Genomic DNA, 20,507 nt, shown 5'->3' on the forward strand with positions numbered 1-20,507 from the left:
TAAGTGGTTAAAACACAACTTGGTGTGCAAACCCCGCCTGCACCAATATTTCTCACATTTGTCAATTGACAGGGGGGACATTGACCCTTATCATTTTCAGCCAAAACGTTTCTAATTTTTTGGGCACCCTACTGATAATTTCCACCCAGTTCCATGAAAATCTGCACATCCTTTCTCAGGTTATTTTCTTCACAGCTGGACAAAATTGGAGAATTTCATGCACAGCACGATGAGCACAGGGGGACTAGCAGAATGTGCAGACTGGCACAGAAGCAAACTGTCAGACAGATGGATAGGCATATAGAAGTAGATGGACAACAGCGCAGAAGAGACAGACAGGGGAGGTATGGAAACATGGAGGCATGCATCAGACAGAGCTGACTGTATCTGCCTCTATTGTTTTCTTCTTTTTTTAATATTTTTTTAGGTAGGCATGATAGATGGGGATTTCTTTCTCTCCATTGAAGTCCACACGAGGACTGAGAGAGAGCAGTCATGCAGCAAACGTGCCCCACTTGGACTGACACACTCATAACAACCGTTATAAACATGCGCAGTCGTACGGCACACGTGCACGCACGCACAGACAGACATAGACACACACATTCACTCAAAAAAAAAGTCAGTCAGTGGGGTCAGCTAGGCCTACAGGAGCGTGAAGAAGTGCAGCTCAGAGAAGAATAGAATGTGAAAGAAAAGGAAGAGGTCTAATTTGGCATAAAGGACTTACTGGTGACAGACTGGTTACTGTAGCACACTGACAGTTTGTGTGTGTGTGTGTGTGTGTGTGTGTGTGTGTGTGTGTGTGTGTGTGTGTGTGTGTGTGTGTGTGTGTGTGTGTGAACGGTGATGGTAAGGGATCCACTTCTGCACAGCCTAGATGAAAGTATGACTCATCCCTCACACTTTGCTGACTGTCTCCCAGTCCATACCTTCATTACCTCTCTCTCTCTCTCTCTCTCTCTCTCTCTCTCTCTCTCTCTCTCTCTCTCTCTCTCTCTCTCTCTCTCTCTCATATATCTATCTCTGTGCCCATCTCTTTGTCCTGCTCTTTCTCTCTGTGTTGCAAGTTGTTTTTCCACACTTGATGCTTTGAGTTAACACATAGCATGTGTCAGCAGAGCCAACTGTGTTCCTCTGGGACATCTCTCTTCTAGCTCCTTGCTGGCTTTCCTCTGTTTACGAACACGGTCAAGGTCAAACAGCCCTGGGCTGAGGACTGTAAAGTTTACTGCTGCCGTCAGAGATAGGAGGAGGAGTGAAGGGGTTCCTTTCTAAATCATATAAAAAAGACAGCAAGCATGACAATGAAAAAAGAAAAGAAAAAACATAAGACATTACACTGTGTATAAAATATAGCCACACAAGTAAATATAAAACATAAAGACAAGTAGAGGTAAAACTTTTAGCAGCAATGGAGAGGTGTACATAAAATGAAGGGACAAGGGAGTACAGTATGTGCAGAGCGTTTTGTTCCAAAAAGAAAGTGTTTCTTTTCTGTTTTGAACTAAAATGGGTGTTTACAGATTGAAGGCATTTGGCCTTGCAGTTTTGTTTTGTTTTGTCATTGTTCAGGGCTCTGATAGCCTTTGGGACAGAACTCTTGCTGTGTCTCAGTGGTGACCTTATAGTTGGATAATTCATTTTGGGTGGGAAGAGTTTAAGGGGCGGGCGTGTGTGTGTGTGTTTGTGTGCGTGAGTGAGTGAGAGAGAGGGGTATGTGAAAGTGAGTCAGGTCTCAGCACTGCTGTCAACTTCCTGTTGCAGCTGTGTGAACAGGAAGCCACATGGCCTTACATGGGCGTGGCCCCCAAACCATGACATCTTCACCCAACGTTCTCTGAAGCACAGCACCGCCCTTGCGTATCCGTGGCAACGTTGTAAGCACAGATATCAACACAGGTTGTGTAGTGAGCATGGTGTCATTTGTTAAAATCAATTTGTGTAAGTCACTCTTCGGCTCAGTGAGAACAATAGACACTTGTGCTTTGCTTGAGAAAGAATTGAATGTCAACTATAGGTGGGCTTCAAAATAAAGATGTTTGTTGATACCCCTTGCCTTTACAGTACTTGAGTAAATACAATGAAAAGGGTGAACAAAAAATGTAACTTTACACAGAAAGACGCGCGCGCACACGCACGCACACGCACACGCACACACACCATTCAAATACTCTATCCATCAGTAGAAACACCCATAGTGGAGTCATTTTCTTCCTTTCTGCTTCTTTCCATAAATAGATCTGTATTGATGCTAGTGTCCCCTGAAGTCACTGGACTAAAGTAGTCTTTGTGGCACTATTATAATATACTAATGAGCTGCCTACAGTATCAGGAGCAAGGGAGAGTCCAAAGAAGGAGGGAACATTTAGAAAGAGAAGCAGGGAGAGCGAGTGAAGAGAGAACAAAGGAAAAAATAAATCTTTGGAGGTAAAAGGGGAAGATGAAGGCAAAAAGGAAATACGAAGATAAATTAGCCGAGACATATAGAGGGAGTTAGAGAAAAAGAAGAGACAACGTCAACTTATTTTGGTCATTATTTTATTAGTGAATGTGACCAGTTTCCTTTTAGCGGCAGGGCTCTAATGATGGCTTTGTTGGTCCATCTGCCTGTCTATTGGTCGGTCTGTCTCAAACAAGATACAGTATGCTGAATACTAGTCTTGATTGCCATGGAATTTGCTGTGCACCTTCGTATTCCCCTGAGGATGGCCCCTACTATGACGCAAATTTCCATTGATTTGCACACAAAACGTCTAAAAATTGAATTGGCGGATTGCCATACCACTTGCTCTCTTACTACACAGTAAAATCCTCTGTTAAGGGTCGAGCATTTTCACAATAGCTATTGTAGGCTTATAGCATTTATTTTTTCTGTTTTACAACTTAATTTAATGTTAAGATATTTATATTTAAAGGAGAGTGACTACACACACATCACATTAAAGCACTTTATAAATGGAAAAGGAGTTCAAAATATGTATCTGACTGCTTGTATTAACTGTTGAAAAGTAGCCATGTGCAGTAAAACTGAGATGCATCAAGATGCTTTGTAGAATCAAACAAGTGATTCGTAAACGAAGGCCAGTGAAGATTCACACATTTACTGACTGGTAGTTCTTCCCCCAAATCTACTATCCACTTTAGCTGGTGAGCCAAAAAGAGTTTGTTCCCTTCGTTTGTACCCTAACCTTAGGCTACACTGTTAATAAAATAATAAGTATTTTTTATTTTATTTTATTAGTTAACCAAATAATTATCTTTGCTAACTGAATGCAAAACTATTACTAGTTAGTGACATCCCTAGTTTACATGTGCTTTATTATCCAGGTTACAGCCCACTTTTGGCAGTATATGCTGACTTCAAAAACTCATGTAAACGAGAATGCTGGTTTCTTTTCCCAGGAAAGGGGATTAAGAGAAATTGGGATAACAGCTGGAGAAACCAGGATACTTGGCCATGTATACCACCCTTACCCCAAATTCTGAAAAGGTTTTTAAGAGCATATGTAGGGGTTTGGAAAACACAGAACAGGGATAGGCCCGTTAATGGCCCGTTTGAGTAATAAAATGATGTCATTGAGCGGGGTTTTATTTCTGCTTTCCATATTGTGCATTATACGTTTTTTTTATTGTCACTTCAATCTGCCCTGTTGCATGTGTCGTGCTGCATGCATAATACAATTTATTATTTATTATTTTATTGCTAAACACATTGTTTTTTAATTGAAAATCCCATAGCAGTCGTGGCTTGTCATGCTGAACCTTCACTTCCTTAAGTGTGCAAAGTTACTTATTTCCTGATACGACTAAGGTCACCTTAGGGAAGAAAGTACCTTGACCTTCCCCAATGAAAACACAACAAGCAGCATATGGTGATGATCAGAATGTTCACCCTTCACTGGAGCACAATTCCATTAATAAAACTAGAAAAAAATACACACACGCCAGACTACATTCTACTTCTGGACATATTAAAGCTTGAATTGACATATTTTTTGGTCCCATTAACATATTGTACCTTGCAGATTGGTTCAAATATTGTTTTATTCATTCAAATAAATAAAAAAGAGGGAAACTGCTTTTAAAGAGACAACTAGGAAACCACAAGACAGCGGAAAGCATATCCAGAAAAAACAGATGACAGTTCTAACATTTTTAACGCTGTTGGCCTTGTCTTTGGCTTCATTCCTGTGTGATTACCCACAATCCACTGTGCCTGCTGTCAGCTGTGCATTTCCGCTTTGTGGGCTCAAAGCGTATCAGCCTGTGTGTGTGTTCTGTATCTGTTATTTAGTAGCAGGCCTTCTCTCTCTCTCTTTCTCCTCTCGTTGTCCATCTACCCCCCGCAGCCAATTAGCTTGTCCAACCACGGCAGTCCGAAAGGGACTGTTCATCTTTTATTGTAGATGGATACACCAAAGTCACCATGACACGAGCAAGACAGGAGGTCTCATTAACTTTGTTAGGTTTAATGACACCTGCATGGTAAAAGAGGAACTTCACAGACACAATTTGTTTCTCTCTACTAGGTATGGGATGATAATCAATATTATCGTGATAAAGAAAACTCACAATAATCGTATCGCAGAGATTTAAATTTATCGTGAAATAGGCTCTATGCACAGCAGCCATATTGGAAAGAAATTGGGCCTCTTCCTTACTTCCTTCATAGGCGTTACCAATGATACTAATGAAGGCTCTGTTCCATTCTGGTCACAACAGAGTCAGGGTGCTGATATTGTGCATGTTGGCTCACTGGAAACACTCAGACCAGTGGGTCTCAAAGTGTGGTCCAGGGACCCTCATGGTTCCTCGAGGGGGTTCCAAATGGCTCCTTTACGGGTGTGTAACTCTGAGAGTGTCCAAATGGAACCTTCCATTTGGACACTCTCAGAGTTATGGATGTCCTTGAAATTAAAACGTTTGAGAACCACTGTCTCGACACGTTGTGAGCTTGTAGATATGATATTTTTGGCAAATGTTCCACCCCAGACTATGGATGCTGGGGTTCAAGTGGTTAACACATTGATTGCCAGAATTATTATTAATTATTAACCCTGGCATTTTCATGCCAGGGTTTTTACATTGAAAAAAAAAAGTACTCAGGAGCTGAGATACAACATTTTTAAGTTTTAAGTTAACAAGGAAGTGGATGGGAGTCTAGATCTTCGACAAATCATATCTCCTTGGTCTTTGGGTCAATTTTTTTTTTTTAAACATTTAAAAAAAAAAACGAGTTAACTCGATCTAGGCAATCAAGCGATGGATTCTAAAAACGAGTTAACTCGATCTAGGCAATCAATGTGTTAACAAAAGTGCCATTTTAAGAGTTTTAAGCAAATTTAGATTTTTGCTATAATATCGTAAATCGCAATTATTTTGGTCACAATAATCGTGACATGAAATTTTCATATCGTCCCATCCCTACTCTCTACCTGTCTACCAGCATTGGTTTGGAACGCCCTCTGGTCTGAAGTGAGCTTGCTGAGCGCAGTTAGTGAGAACAGATATAGGCTGATCTGGCTGCCCCTCCCTTCTGTGTTAACATCTGTCACACTCAACATTGTTTGGAATGGGTTTACATTCTGGAACTTCAGGTGTGTGTGTGTATCCATGCATGAGTATGGCATGTGTATCTGTATGCATACACATTACACATGCACATTTGGGTGTGTGTTTGCATGTTTTATTTGCCTACAAATTTGCATACGTGTTCATGGCGTGTTTGTTGCCCGCCTGCTGTATGGCCTGTGCTTGACCACGTGCATCTGTGTGCGGAGGAGTGCGCCTGGCGCAGGGTGGACAATGAGTCCATTACTTTGACATTTGCGCATGAATGTTAGACAGTAGTGATAAGAGATTCTGAGCACTACTTTGAAAAGAGCACCGGCGGTGGCCATTATCAGCTGAATGCCAGAGACATAGAATGCACATACCTAGAGACTAGTGTGTTCTCATATAGGGGCCACACCCACCTTGACTTTCAAGTGTTATCTTGTACTCCCAGATCTATGATTGCAGTAAAAAATGGGGCTATTATGGAAGTGTTTGTTGCAAGCCTGCATGAATCTGTTTTCTAAGGTGCCTGTGTAAAGGTTCAGGAGATTGTAAGAATGGATGGAATAGAGGGGAAGTAATAGGAAAGAAGAACCCAGACCTGCATCCAATCAAGAGAGAAAAATACATAGCTAGGTGAAGGGTGGTAAGGGTCTTGACTTGAGACTGTAAAGACATCCATTAAGAAGGAAGAGGAGGGTGCTGGCTACTTCTTTTATCATATTACTCGCTAAATATTCGCTTATGGGGCGCTCTCCCATAAGCGAATCTCTCGACCATAATATTCAAAGAACAGGTTCGTAACCTAACGCTTTGAGTTAATGGATACCAATTACTAATCCTTGTTGGTAGGTCTGACCTGGTATGTAAGAGAGGCTGGAAGTGTTGGAACGAGGGTTTAGTTTGCTGGTCAGGCTATTGAGGATAGCCAGGGGGCGAGAGCTGCCAGGGCCCTTTTTGGAAGGGTATAGCCGTATTATGCAGTACCTGGGGTTGTTTTTATTTTTGACCTTTTGCCTCAAAGTATTTATTTGTTTTTGCGTGTTTTATTTTTGTTAAGATATTTTTTGGCCAGTCTTATTTTAGTTTTTGAAGTAGGTCTGCACTCACTGTACATAACATCCTGCATGGACTGTTTTGGAGTTGAATAAAAACAATATTTTTGGAGCCCGAGCCATCAGCCAACCTTACAATCAACCTTTCCAACTTTTCCGCTTTATTGATGGGGATCTCATACACAGTTAAAGGCAACATGAGTCTTGGGAGTATGCCAAACTCAAAGCACCACAACCGGATTTTTCCTGGCCAGCAAGGTGTTTGCATCTTTACTGGCATTTCTGAAACAGTTGGTACAGGTGTTCTGCCAACAAGAAATCTCTGATCTGTGACTTGAGCCTTTACAATGGAGCTTCTGTATTTGCTCGGCTTGAACTTCATCCTTGCCCAATGCCCATTTGATGTTTTGATGAATATCTAAATCTAATAAATACTAACTGGATATTCTGACTGCTGGTTTAAATTTAGTTAGGGGCACTGCCATGCAAAATCCACTTTGTAACCTTGAATCGGCTAAATTGAAGTTGCTCTTTTTGTTATATTTGCCCCAGACGAGGATTATATGTATTGTGTGATGAAGTATTCTCAACACCATACCTATGTGAGACTGGGTTCTCATCTCTCACCAGCATGAAGACAAAACCTTTGTTACAATATGTATTACTGTATGTTGTGCAAATCGTCTGTTTGAAATGCAAATAAAAGGCAAATAAAAGGCAGGAGTTATTCTGTCTCATATATGTATGTTACATACTGTATGTGTTTTAACTTTTTGTTTAGAATTGCAAATAACATTACATTAGCCTATAGTGAGCTGTCCATGGTGCTGGGTACTCTGTAAGATGTAGAGTGACTCAGGGGGTGCATGGCTGTTTGGGAACCACTGCATTAGGCATTTATCAGTATGTTGAGGTATTTTTACTTTACTGGAGTACTTCCAATTTTCAACACTTTTCATTCTACTCCACTGCACACTGCATCTCAGATCCCAATATTGTACTTTTACTTCACTACAATTATTTGAAAACTTTAGTTACTTTGTAGATTTTGATTATTATTACAAAACATACATTGACAACTTCAGCACTTTATATACTTTATCTACAAGCTCACGACGTGTCGCGTTGTGAGCTTGTAGATCTGCTATTTTCAAAAGATTTCTATACATTTTGAAAACTTGTGAAATGGGATATTCTGCGTGACGAGTACTGTTACTTTTGGTACTTTAAGTATATTTTGATGCCAACACTTTTGTACTTTTACTCAAGTACATTTTAAATTCCAGACTTTTACTTTTAACAGAGTATTTCTACCTTGTAGAAATATACTTTTACTTAAGTAAAAAAAAAAGAGTACTTCCAACACTGGCATTTATGTCTAGGTCAGTTTGTTGTTATGGACATTTTTCCTTGAGCAAGCACAGAAATAACACCTCTAACATCTATTAAGAATGCAGTACCGCACAATTTAACAGCTGATATTGAATCTAAGTGATAAACTTTTAAATTAAATAAAATGTTATTATTTTGTTATGGACTCGAAGCCTGGATCCTTAATATTTGAACCAGGGCATAAATCAATTATCGCCTCTTCTCTTGGGTCCTTGAACAACAATACAGTGAGTAAGAAGGAAAGATTGTGGTGGAGGTGCAGAAAGAAATCTCGATCTAATGAGTATTAAAATGTTGACTCAAGCATATATTTTATACATACAGTCACTCAGTTACAAACACTTTTGGAAGGGTCAAACCAAAAATTAATAACACTTATACTGGAAATACTGTGATAGTTGTGCTCTGTTTTACTTTGAATCCAATATCCTAAATATCCCAACTCTAATCTTAGAGAACAAGCGGCCTCTCTAGACATGTTGAGTGTTTTCTGGTGTGTCACTATGGTTTGGCTGCAGAAAGGGAGAGGGGATGAATAATGTAGGTGTAAGTTTAGGATACTCTCCATAACAGCTGTGTTTTTCTCCACATCACTGTGCCAACTCCCTGAATTAAATTAGCGTTGACTCCATATTTGTTAACCAAACTAGAATTCCCCTGTTAACTGTGGAATTCCCCTAATGTTTGCAGCTAACAATGTACAATTGCTTTGTTTTTTTTGTGTCTAGCCCGGATTGTTTGTGAATGAGTAGATAGTCTTGGGAGCAATGCACAGGAAAGCGAGATGATAAATAATGGTGAGAAGCAAGATGTAAGAGCAGCACAGATACACAGGCTCTGGTGGTAAAGTTGGTAGACAGGTACTTAACTTTATTTGTTTATTAGGATGGGACAGCGCATATTAATTAACAATACATACAGTACATGATGTAATGTAAATACACCGTATTTAGCAAGAATGCTAATATCCATCCACCCCACTGGTAGCTTTCATGCAAAGGTGGTAGTAGTGTTAGGTCTCCGTTTTATAGTACTCTTAAGAGGCCAATGAAACAGTGTAGATTTACTCATACTGTAGCTGTAGGCTGATTCGAACAACAGGTATTGTTTTTGTGTGCATCATAAAGCATTAAATATGTGTCAGTATCTACTACTACTACTTTTTTTACTCGTATTTTTTACTGCCAAAATCACCTCCAGAAATCTACCGGCTCCTCTAGGCTTTAAGCTAGCCTGGTAAACCCTCCCTCCGGAAATCTCATTTCTATTTGATTCCAGGAGTGAGTCTGGCCTGATCGCCCATTCTGCAATATTGGCTGCGGGCTGGAGTTGGGCGGGAGTAATACAGTTAACTGACAACCCCTTCAGCCAATGATAATTTTTCCCCTTCAGCCAATCAGCAGTTCACCAGTCTAATGTGACGCAACGGGACTTTTGAGACGTTCATGCCCAAAATGGGTTGCCTTATTCGGATACATGGGTGTCACTGCCCACCCCTACCGGTTCTCTAAATTTGTATTTTTAAATAGGCTTTGTCATGATTAATTGACCACATATATGAAGTTAAACAAGTAAATTCTATCCAAACGATATCTTATAAGTAAATTCCGTGCCTCAAAATAGAAGTTAGAGAGCTTTTTGAAGTAAAAAAATAGCGGAGAATATAGCGGACAAGAAAAAGATGGCTGCCGTTCGTGTTTTGGGCTCACTCGAACTCGCCACCTGATTGGCCAACTGTCGCTGTCAATCACAGAACGATGTATTTTGATGGGGCCTAAAACATTAATAGGCTATACATCATTAACCATACAGTTAATAATTTTACTTTAAGGCGCTTGGGTGGTGCAGTGGTTAAGTCCCTGCCCACCACTACAGATGTTGTGGGTTCAAATCCACCGTGGTGCATCCAGCATGGTTGAGCGTCTATGCGAACACAATTGACCCGTGTTAGGGGGAGGGAAGCCGGGCAGGGAGTGTCGGCTATTGGTCATTGCATGTACTCCTACGGGCTGGGGGCGGCACCTGTCAGCAGGGAGTGTTGGGCGGGAGGAGTAGGACGAAGACTCTACAGTCTACATCCTCCCGGTGGGGTCTCCTCACTGGCAGGTGAGTCAGTAGGATGCAACAGCAGTGACAACACAGAAATGTGTGTGGGGAGGAATCAATTGGAATGATGAGGAGAAAAAAAGGGTACAAAATATTGCCTACTACTAATTTTAGAAAATAATTATAATAACAATAATTCTACTGTTGCTTGTGCAAGTCTGAGTAAAGACAACAAGCCTAGAGTGATGGTGGGGGTGGCGTGGGAAAACTGTAGCTAAAGGAGAGTAGTGAAAAAGTGATGTGCTGAACTGATTTCACTGTAGGTACTACTGTGTGTGTGTGTGTGTGTGTGTGCGTCATTCTGTGTCTCTCAGATGACATGTCTGAAGGAGTCACTGTTCAGTTTTGTTTGATGTTGTGTCCTATGCCGCCGTGACCTCAGACATTAGGCTTCAACCCCACACAGCTATGTGTAGATGCTGATTGGTTTACAGATAGTAAATAGCCGTATTGTCCCAACAAGCATGTCATGCCGCTCCTGTCCTTCATATCGTTGACCAACAGTGGCACTCACTGGTTGAGGTCGGCCCTTCAGACACTTAATCTTAGCTGTCAGTCATTGTAGCCTTATCACGAGACATGGATGGCTGCTGGCCGCTGGCTCGTCTTTCAAACTTGAATACAAGGCATACTGTACACTTAATCACTTCACAAAACCTAACACTGCACACATAGACCATGAGATGTGTTGAGTGCAGTGTAGCTGCTTTGATAATGAGTCTTTTAAATAAATCCCCAAGCACTGTTATAATAAACTTATTGTTACAAGGGTCTGTTTCGATGATTATTCAAATAAAATAATCACCAACCAATCATGGACCTCAGGCACTGGCTATGTTTTACAGTACTTTACCTTATGTTTGAGCATGTGTGAACCTGTACCTCCCAGTGTTCATATGTGCCATTATAGATGCTTGGGGTTTCCACGGGGGACATTATTGGGTGCAGTATGACACCTAGTGGCCAAGATGTACAAGTGTAATTTGAATTTCCCAGCTCTAATTGTCTTGATGTTTTCTCCTTACCCGCCTCCCACCTGGACTGTAATGATTTAATACTTATAGGTGACTTTTCATTCAGCAATTACCTTCTGAAACTGTTAATTAACTGTGCTAATTGTGTTAACCTAGACTGGTCTCAGGCTAATATAGATACATGTCCTTTACTGACCCGCGTTGGTGCTGTGTTCTAATGAAGTGGTCGACTAGTGTGAGTGATCTATCTACCTGACAGTCATTCTCTATGTCCTGCCATCAATCAGTGACAGATCCCTGGACTCAGTCCACCCTTCTGATTGATTTCTGTTTAATTAATTCTTCTCTCCCTTTACCCGTCTCCCCTTCCCATCACCGTTTTCCCCTTCTCTTCTTTCCTCTTCTCTATTCTGTGGCTTTTTTTCCCCCTGCTCCCGCATCCCGTCCAGAAACTCAAACGGCTGATTCCTGACGAGGTAGGTTCGTTCTGGCGTGCACAGCTGTGTCCCTCCCTGTGCACCGCCACCTTTTAATATGTTCTGTGTATGTGTTCAACAAACCCAACACACTAACGTCCCTTCATGTCACTGTCTGTCACACTAACTTAAACTCACTGTAACAACTTGCTTTGTATTGTATTGTGTGGTACTGAAGGTCTGTCACGTACCGCACCAGCTGGAAAGTGCATGCTTGGGAGATGCACACTCACTGACAGCATTGCATACTTGGTGCACATTGGCTTAACTAAAGCTTACATGTGCCCATCCTGTAAAGGAAGTGGTTTGCAGGAAGCGTATGCACAGCGGACAATACATTGTGACTAAGACACATATTGAGGGCTTATCACACCACCCATAAACATCTGAATGGAATGAAGCCGCATCAATATTGCCTTACTTTCATTGTGTTTACCTGCCCCAGTTTGACGGTTTTACCATTGCCAGCGATCTACATAGGCATTTAAATAAAATATTGACAGCACATTAACGAAGATCCTTGTAAAAGGCAATCACTTCAGTGCTCGCTTCAACCTGCATGTTGCCTATGTTTTTCTGCCAATGGTGACTGCAAGCTGATGTCCGTCATTTGACCATGTTTGTTTGTAAAGGTGTCTGCAGATGTCACATGTCGAATCCCTCATCAACTTTCTTAGAGTACAACTTAAAAATGGAACACTTTTAATCCCTGATTAAAATTGGTTCACTAAACCCTGTCATGCTCAAATACCCAGCTTATTTCAATTCATTATGCATAGTATTTCTTTCTTTTTTTATTGTGAAGGTGATCAGGGATTGGTACCTAACTTTATGATTCTTTTAGTTCACCTTTGCTGGTTTCTCCTCTAACCTATGCTCTCTGCCGCCACGCTGATCCAGCTGGAGCGTTTCACCAGCATGAGGATGAAGAAGGACAAGGAGAAGGTGGGCTCTGCGGCGTCTGCGCCCAGTCACCGGCACTCCTCAGCGTCCAGCTATGAGGTCCACGCCCAAAGTGCTCAGCTACACGACCTCACTGACGAAAATGTCCTGTCGCTGTTTGAACAGATGCTGGTGAGAGAGCGTGTGTATTTCAGACATGTGTTAAGACCGTCAGCTGATTCTGAATCACTATTCAACTATTTTCTGCGTTATGAACAAAAGTAATTCAGTGGCCCCGGTTTGAAAAAGCCTGCAGAGGCAGCAATCCATTTGCTGTAAATGATCATTTGACACACTAATCATGTCAACAACAACCCCGTTAGAGCTTGTTTATTTATTTATATATTATTTGTTGTATATTTCATTGTGTGAGTGCTACCAAGCTTTTTTAACTTGCCAGTGTGTTGTTTATTGGCACAGCAGCTAACAATGGACCAGAAAAGTAATTTGGCAGTGAAAGGGGCCCTGGCACTGAGGTCCCAGTTCCTCATTTTGTATCAGTCAGCTGTGTGTGTGTGTGTGTGTGTTTCAGGTAAAGGCTGTGTGTGTGTGTGTGTGTGTTTTCAGGTAAAGGCTGTTTTTGATTGTATGACAACAGAAAGTTTAAAGCAGGAAACTGTCCAAATATAGTCTTTCCCAACGTTCAAAACGCAGGAAAGCAATGCATATTGTGATAGACAGACGGATCCTAGAGGTGCAGTGAGACGTGACTGACAATGTTTGCTTATGTATTTTATATTTTAAACGGCACAAAAAAGTCTGCGGCACAAAATAGATACAAAGCAGGAAGTTTATATCCCTGTAAATCAACCCTGTGGGTACCTTGAACCAAATGTATTAGTTTTGCACTTTTTTTTCAATTTCGTTTTGACCTTTTGTTTTCTATTTTTCTATTTTTTATGTTTCTGTTTTTTATTGTAATATGGATTAGTCGGTTGCATGATTCAACAAGGTCAGATTTTTTTTTTTTATATCACATTTACAAGCTCACATCACATCGCAGCATGTTGTGAGCTTATAGATGTGCTATCTTTGCTATTTTTTTATAATAATAATAATATTCTTTGATTTTTGACAAAGGCTAAAACCATGGACATTTTCTATATGATTTTAATTCGTTTTAGTTAGTTTTGTAAATACACAAAACAGTTTTTGTTGTTAATTCAGTTAACGGGTTAATCAGACTAATCAATTTAGTCAATTATTAAAAAAAAGTTTAGTTTTTGATTGTTAATTTATAAAAAAAGATATTTGCTATAGAAACCTACTATACGCGCCACCCCCCTTTTCTCTCTCTCCCTCTGTTCCTCTTTTCATCTGTCATCTCCTTTTCGCCTGCGCAGGTGGACATGAACTTGAACGAGGAGAAGCAGCAGCCACTGCGAGCGAAAGACATCGGCATCAAGCGAGAGATGGTCTCCCAGTACCTGCACACCTCCAAAGCTGTCAGTACTCGCCCCAAATATAGCTGATACACTGTAAAATCCTGAGTGTTCATTTAGCAAATGTAACCCAACGGACGGAGAATTTTTACAGAATTGCCAAATCGCAATTATTTGAGATCATCGCAATTATTCAGCATGTCGTCATAATCGTTTCCATGTTCATACATTTTCAAACATTTTCCAAAAATAGCTCTACAAGCTTACAACATGCGTTTTAAGCTTGTAGATCAGCTATTTCCGCAATTTCAAAAAATATTTTTAAAAGTATAAAACCATTAACACATCCACCGCCAGAGGTTAATCTCATAATGTACTCACCAGTGCCAAGGTGTTTTTGTTGTTTTTTTGTTTTTTTCATGTCGCCATAGATCTTGTTAAAATCCTTAAGATTGAGCCGTGAACGGTCTGTTTACATCCGCGAGATCTCCCTGTATCTCCCAGTGAAGATCGCGTGTCAAACGGGGCATCCATGTTGTAGTTAGAGCGGATTACGTTAAACAGTGAAATGCGAGGAGAAAAAACTACAGGAAGAGAATTGAGTTTCAGTTTCGTCTGTAGAATGGGAGCGGGCGTGATCGTCGAAACCGGATCCCAAATAATTCTATTTCCTGTCATCAAACCGGAAACGGAAGTGGATCAAAAAAATTCCGAAAGTGCACCCGGACCGCGCATGCGCGAAAAGACCGCAGCCCGTAGGACTACGGGCTCGGCGCTTAACCGTTGGATTTAACGGCCCGTAGAACTACGGGCCCGGCGGTAAATGTGTTAAATATGTCAGTAATTTCTGTGTATATTTAAGCTATTTGTCATATCTGTCCTGTGCAATTTCTGATTACGAAGCCTATAAGGCAAACATAAATTAAAGTTGTATTCATGTTCCAATGTTCAATGCCAAAAACACAATTATCGTTAATCGCAATTATTTGTATGACAATTAATAGTCAACTTAAATGTTGTTATCGTGACGGCCCTAAACGGACCCTTATGGGTCCATTTGGTTACACACAGCAAAATGCTTCCCTTGAGAAGACATACAGAATAACCCAGCTGCAATGTGTGGAATATAAATATAATAAAATAACTATACTTTATTTGCATAGAACCATTTAATGCTGTACATAGGGGTCTAGCCCAAGTGTGTTATGGTACTGAGAAATACAGTCTTATGACAATAAATGCATTTCTATCAAGTCAGTGTATACAGAAAATGCTAGCAAAAAAAAGCAGCTGTCTTTCCCCCAACACCAGCTTCTATGGTGAAAGGGTAAACTTTGAGAGCACCAGGTGCGGTATAATGAAAAAAAACCTCAAAAGGCGGCAGGAACAAGCACAGGTGGCCATAATTAATAAATAGCTCACTTGAGTGTAAAATGGTCTCATTGAGAGAGAGAGTAATACCCTCATTCAAATTAAGCTTAACTGCTGCCTCCTAGTTGTGAATGTTGGAATGACCCCAGATATACTGTAGCTGGCTAAGATATACCGAACAGCTGTGAATGCAAGAAACAAATGATTTGGATCATCTGTGTGCGTTTGTGCGTCTGTGTGTGCCTGCCTGCCTGTGTGTGTGTGTGTGTGTGTGTGTGTGTGTGTGTGTGTGCACACGTTATCTGTGTTAGGGTCAGAACCAGAAGGAGAGCACCAAGTCAGCCATGGTGTACATCCAAGAGTTGAAGTCGGATATCCGAGACACACAGCTGTTGAGTGTTCTGGAGTCACTACGAGTCTCACTCAATAACAACCCTGTCAGGTGAACACACACACACACACACACACACACACACTAAAAGGCACATTACAGACTCATCCTGTTTAGCTTACTACCAGGATGACTGCTCTCTCTGTCATTTGTACATGGGTAAATTGCCTACACTCAGAAATGTTACCCTCAGATCAGACTCCAGCCTGCACATTTGATATTATTGATCTGAAAGAACAATTGACTAAGGGCCGCAGTTTGACCTATTAATTAATTTAAATGATGACACACAACGTCTATTTTATCTATTGAAAACTCTTTAAAGCACTTATGTAAACTAAATTTGATTGGTGTACACACACAACAGGGTGTGTACTGTGTACGTGCTCATGTGCATCTATGTTGCTGTCCCCTCAAACGTTGACCTATTACAGCTCATGACACTATGAAACAGAACTAGAGCTGCAACTATCGATGATCTTCTTCACGATTATTCTATCGATTACTTTTTTGATTAATTAATTAATAACGCAGCATGTTTATTTATTCTTTACATTTCTACATTTTATTATTATTGATAAAAGCGATTAATCTGATTAACCACTATTGCACCTTTCTCATTCCCTTTCAGTCAACTAACAAACCTGAATATAATCTGTACAGTATACAGTACAGTATAGTTTACATACAGCATCAGCATACTACCTACTGTATGTTTTTACCATCAGACTTCCAATTACTGCCCTTGACCACTGTGCTGAACCCTGTGGCCTTTTGTCCATTTTCCAGCTGGGTGCAGAATTTTGGACAAGAGGGCCTTGCCCTGCTGCTCAGCCTGCTGAGGAGACTGCAGGAGGAACGAGACGAGTACCCGTAAGAGAAGCACACCAACCCTAGGCAATATAGCCATGGTACATTGTATGGACATGTTACTAATATCTAACTGTTCCACTCCTTCTCTACCTGCTTTGACCAGCAACAATCATGGAGTGAAGTGTCAACATGAAATCATCCGCTGTCTCAAAGCCTTCATGAATAATAAGGTATGGTGCCAAACTGCCAATAAGTTTTCACTGTACCTGACATATTTTAACCAAGACGTGTTTAAATTAATTTAGTGAATTTCTCTTAAGCAATATTTGTTCCATTTGAAAGCTGTCATTGTCAACAATACTGTTCCTCAAACTAGTGCTGGTGGTGGGTGCAATTTATTTTTACTAGGTGGCACCCTAAACTGAATCTGGCCCTACTAATTTGGTTCATGATCATCTTAGACATGATAGTCTAAGATGATTACGTAAAAATAAATCTCATATATATTTAGCTTATAGTCATGAATACTTAAACCTAAACACCAAGAGAAATCTGGAATATCAAACATGGAAGAAAAAAGTGGATGATTCATTAGGCAGGACTAAAGACTCATTTAATTCACTCTGAGCCTGGGAAGCCTTATTATTGCAATGGTTCTCAAAGTGGGGTCCGAGGACCCCCAGTGGTGCTTGTGGGGGTTCCAGGTGGTCCCCAGAAAAATGTGTAAATATAGCATACAAATCTGTTAAACCACTTAAAACCTATACACATTGGATATTTGAAAAGAGCAGATCTACAACTTTTTGAAACATTTTAACAACATAAAATCATGTATGGGGTCCCAGGCACAAAATATGTTTTTGATGGTGGTCTGTGGCCAAATACATATTCATTTGGGGGTCCTTGACATGAAAAAGTTTGAGAACCACTGCCTTACTCTACACTGCTGTGAAAAAGTGATCATAGAGGCATTCTTAGCGGGTTTCCTCTCCTGCCCCTATCCCCCACTGCAGTTCGGACTGAAAGCCATGCTGGATTCGGCCGAGGGGATTCCTTTTCTGGTACGAGCCATCAACCCCAGGGTACCACTCATGATGACGGACGCCGTTAGGCTACTCTCCGCCATCTGCATCGTGGATCACTCAGAAGACCTGTAAGTACTAGTTAAAGAGTTGTACAGTTTACCACGTCACATGACTCATTTGTGTGCTGAACTTCCCAAGCAGTTGTGAACATGAGTAAGTCTGTTCCAAAGCTCAGAAAGCAGAAAACCATGACTCTAATGTCGGATGTCATACCGACAATGCTTCATTGATGCTTTCCCTCAACTAGTACGTCCAATTCACTGATGGATGGTGCCTCACATACAGTATACTGTACCATGGGCACTAGAGTACACATTACTCTGTATTTTATGTAAATTTAACGTTCACTATCTCAGTCATGTGCATTCAAGCGGTGTAACGCACAGTCTTGTTACGTCTGCAGAGGGATGTTTATTGAATCACCAACAGTGCGCGGGCCCAGGGAAATAAATGAAATTCACAAACTCGTCACGCTGCTGAACTCGCATTACTCAAACTACAGACAATGATAAAATAGCGCTCACGGCCTATAGCAAACAGGGGTTTGCAGAGTCATGAGTTGGCATAATGATGTTCAAAAGTGCATGAAAAGCAACGCATGTAGCGTGGTAGAGAATAATATCATTCAACTTAGGGTAGAATCTGCTGTGCGGTTAACAGGTGGGCTTGGACTTAATGGATCACAGCACCACAGTGATAGCGTTTTTGGAACAGATGGTTACCCAGATAGTCAGGGCAGGCAGACGGCGCCTCCCGCTCACCCCTTTGGTCCATCTTTACAGAGGACGGAGTCCTTTAAAGAGGACGACTGCTGACCCACTCAGCAGTGCAGACACCATGCTGGAGCTCGTCCTTGGAACAGGTTGAGTCAGTGGTGCACAGACTGCCTGCTTGCCTGTCTAGCTGTCTGTCTGGCTGGCTGGCTGTCTCGGTGGCCGCAAGGACGTTTGTGTTAGGGGACAGAAAAAAAACTGCCTTTTAATATGGGAGAAAAATAAGCAGTGATTAATGTCCAGGCAAATGAATTGAGATAAATGAAATATTCAATACCATATATTTAGCTGAATTTGATATTAATCAGCACTATGAACTGAGGTAGGTTGAAACATGCAAGGGTATTGAAATTTAGGTAATTGCCCTGCCAGGTGTGTATTCTCAATCCCTTCAAGCTTCATTGGCATGAAAGTTCAGAGACATTATTGCCAAAGCGATAAGATATAAATTAACATATTATATTATGAAACAATTTCAGCATTGTGATGGGAAATGAAGGAAACAAACATCAGTAAGTGATGAATCGACTAATGACAGTTGTCAAGTTTTGTTTGTTTTGGGTTTCTCTTACACTCTGAATTGCAGATATATTTTGCTGCTTCCAAGGCAATGCACGTTTTTTCTTCAAGGAGATATTGCATTTTGATTTGTTCAGAGGATGCATCAAATACTTCTCATCTAAGTAAAGAACGTGGTTCTCATTTCACTATATTTGCTGCAGTGTTATTTGCTACTCTCTCTCTCTCTCTCTCTCTCTGCCTGATGAAGCAGACAAAAACAAACGCCTATATTATAAGCCTGTAACTGTGTTGTGGTGGTGTTTTTGTGATTGCAGTCATGAACGTGTTCTGGAGGCCATAACAGTGGAGGCAGAAAAACTGGATATCGAGAGATTTCAGCCTCTACTTACGGGCATGAGCAAACATAACATCGCTCTAAAGGTACACACATGTACATACATACACTCACACACACACACACACACACACACTTCCTGAATTCTTAAGCACTTTGATTGAACATTATAACTTTCATGCAAGGTTACTGGACTGTACCAGCTTTTCAAACTATGATTCAAATAAAAGAAATAGCCATCTCACTAAATTGATGCAAAAATAATATAGGACAATGTAAAATAGACAAGGGATGTAGAAAATGAGCAAACGACTCCAAATAGCGGTTATGGTCGTTTAATGCATTAACACAGCTCTACCAACAGCATATAGTGCAAGGACATACAACAGTACGTTGCACTGTTCACTATACATTTGTGTATATAGAGGCTGTTGTTGTGTCAGGACCTTAGTTTATCATAGAGCAACACAATGTCTCATGTTCCGTCCAACAACACAGCAGTTAGACAATAAATTGAATTCACGCACAGTACTATTTCAATTGGTAGTTTTAGTTTGACACTTTTAAAAACCACATAGTACGGACGATCCTCTTTGAAAAGGGATGTCATTACCTTTTGTGTTGGTTTTCTGTAGAACTTATCACCCGCACCATCCAGCTAGCCTCCCTGTGGTTTGTGTCTGTTTGTAGTATATCGTGCTATGTTGTGTGTGTTTGTCAGGCTGGCTGCATTACGCTCATCAACGCTCTGATCAGTCGAGGAGAGGAGCTAGACTTCAGGATCCACATCCGCTCTGAACTGCTGAGACTGGGACTCAAAGACCAGCTGACGGTAGGGAGCATACACACACACACACACACACACACACACACACACACACACACACACACACACACGCACACACGCACACACACACACACACACACACACACACACACACAACTTTTTATTGATCTCTGTGTGCTTGTGAACTCTTTACACACACACGCACACGCGCGCGCACACACACACACACACACACACACACACACACACACACAGTGCCGACTCTCAAAAACTTTTCTGTTGACTGTGTCTAAACTCGGTTATTTGACTGACACACTGTCTCCCTCCCGCTGTCCTGATGACGTGCCTCTTCATCTCCCTCCGTCCTCCTGCCGTCCGTGCCCCTGCAGGAGGTGAGGATGATCGAGAACGACGAGCTGAGGGTGCAGCTCAACGTGTTTGATGAGCAGGCGGAGGAGGACTCTGATGAACTCCGAGGGCGCCTGGACGACATCCGCTTTGAGATGGAATATCCTTCATGTCAAATTAGCTTAGGAATGCCTGGT

At 41.1% G+C, this 20,507-nt stretch overlaps 1 protein-coding gene across 1 annotated transcript in view; it reads left to right on the top strand.

Annotated features, from left to right (window-relative positions):
* diaph1 (diaphanous related formin 1) overlaps positions 1 to 20,507 on the top strand; it is a gene marked incomplete at its 3' end in the record, with an annotated part of 76,529 nt that overhangs the window by 34,229 nt on the left and 21,793 nt on the right. Inside the window, exons 2-11 of the mRNA XM_080415531.1 lie at positions 11,536 to 11,562; positions 12,463 to 12,636; positions 13,848 to 13,949; positions 15,569 to 15,699; positions 16,438 to 16,521; positions 16,625 to 16,691; positions 17,475 to 17,614; positions 19,156 to 19,261; positions 19,897 to 20,007; positions 20,352 to 20,470. Coding sequence (XP_080271657.1) covers positions 11,536 to 11,562; positions 12,463 to 12,636; positions 13,848 to 13,949; positions 15,569 to 15,699; positions 16,438 to 16,521; positions 16,625 to 16,691; positions 17,475 to 17,614; positions 19,156 to 19,261; positions 19,897 to 20,007; positions 20,352 to 20,470 — 1,061 coding nt within the window. The remainder of the gene's footprint in view (positions 1 to 11,535; positions 11,563 to 12,462; positions 12,637 to 13,847; positions 13,950 to 15,568; positions 15,700 to 16,437; positions 16,522 to 16,624; positions 16,692 to 17,474; positions 17,615 to 19,155; positions 19,262 to 19,896; positions 20,008 to 20,351; positions 20,471 to 20,507) is intronic.

Source organism: Gymnoscopelus braueri, assembly GCF_963280865.1.
Source record: "Gymnoscopelus braueri genome assembly, chromosome: 20".
NCBI classification, from domain to species: Eukaryota; Metazoa; Chordata; class Actinopteri; order Myctophiformes; family Myctophidae; genus Gymnoscopelus; species Gymnoscopelus braueri.